The 603-nt window shown below is 49.1% G+C and overlaps 1 protein-coding gene across 1 annotated transcript; it reads right to left on the bottom strand.

Annotated features, from left to right (window-relative positions):
* Positions 1-278: 278 nt before the first annotated feature.
* LOC131694864 (histone H4-like) lies at positions 279-590 on the bottom strand. The gene has a single exon (XM_058983372.1). It carries the CDS (start codon positions 588-590, stop codon positions 279-281), a length of 312 nt encoding a protein of 103 aa, XP_058839355.1.
* Between the last annotated feature and the right edge of the window lie 13 nt (positions 591-603).

Raw genomic sequence — 603 nt, forward strand, 5'->3', positions numbered from 1 at the left:
CGGTTCGTTGCTATCGAGAAACGAGCAGTTTTGTCCCATGATACGCAAGCTCAGGAGAAAGAAAAAGGAAATGCGTATATGAAAAAAAAGGGAAACCCAGCGACTGAGCGCGTTGTCGTAACACTGGTCTCTCGCATATCAATCAAAATCGCACACTAAACAGTACGCCCCTGCAACATGAATGAAAATATGAAGGATACATTTCAAACTAATTCTTTTTTCTAAACATTTGGTGGCCCTGAAAAGGGCCTTTTGTGTTGTCGTGAACGGTAGAGGGCTTAACCACCAAAACCGTACAATGTGCGTCCCTGGCGTTTAAGCGCATAGACGACATCCATCGCAGTGACGGTCTTCCGTTTGGCATGTTCAGTGTACGTCACAGCGTCCCGGATAACGTTTTCCAGAAAAATCTTCAGCACACCACGGGTTTCCTCGTATATCAAACCGGAGATTCGCTTCACTCCTCCACGTCGAGCCAGACGACGAATGGCGGGTTTGGTGATGCCCTGGATGTTGTCACGAAGCACCTTGCGGTGCCGCTTAGCGCCTCCCTTGCCGAGCCCTTTGCCTCCTTTGCCACGGCCAGTCATCTTCTTGGTTGTA

Source organism: Topomyia yanbarensis, unplaced genomic scaffold (genome assembly GCF_030247195.1).
Source record: "Topomyia yanbarensis strain Yona2022 unplaced genomic scaffold, ASM3024719v1 HiC_scaffold_171, whole genome shotgun sequence".
In the NCBI taxonomy this organism is placed as follows: Eukaryota; Metazoa; Arthropoda; class Insecta; order Diptera; family Culicidae; genus Topomyia; species Topomyia yanbarensis.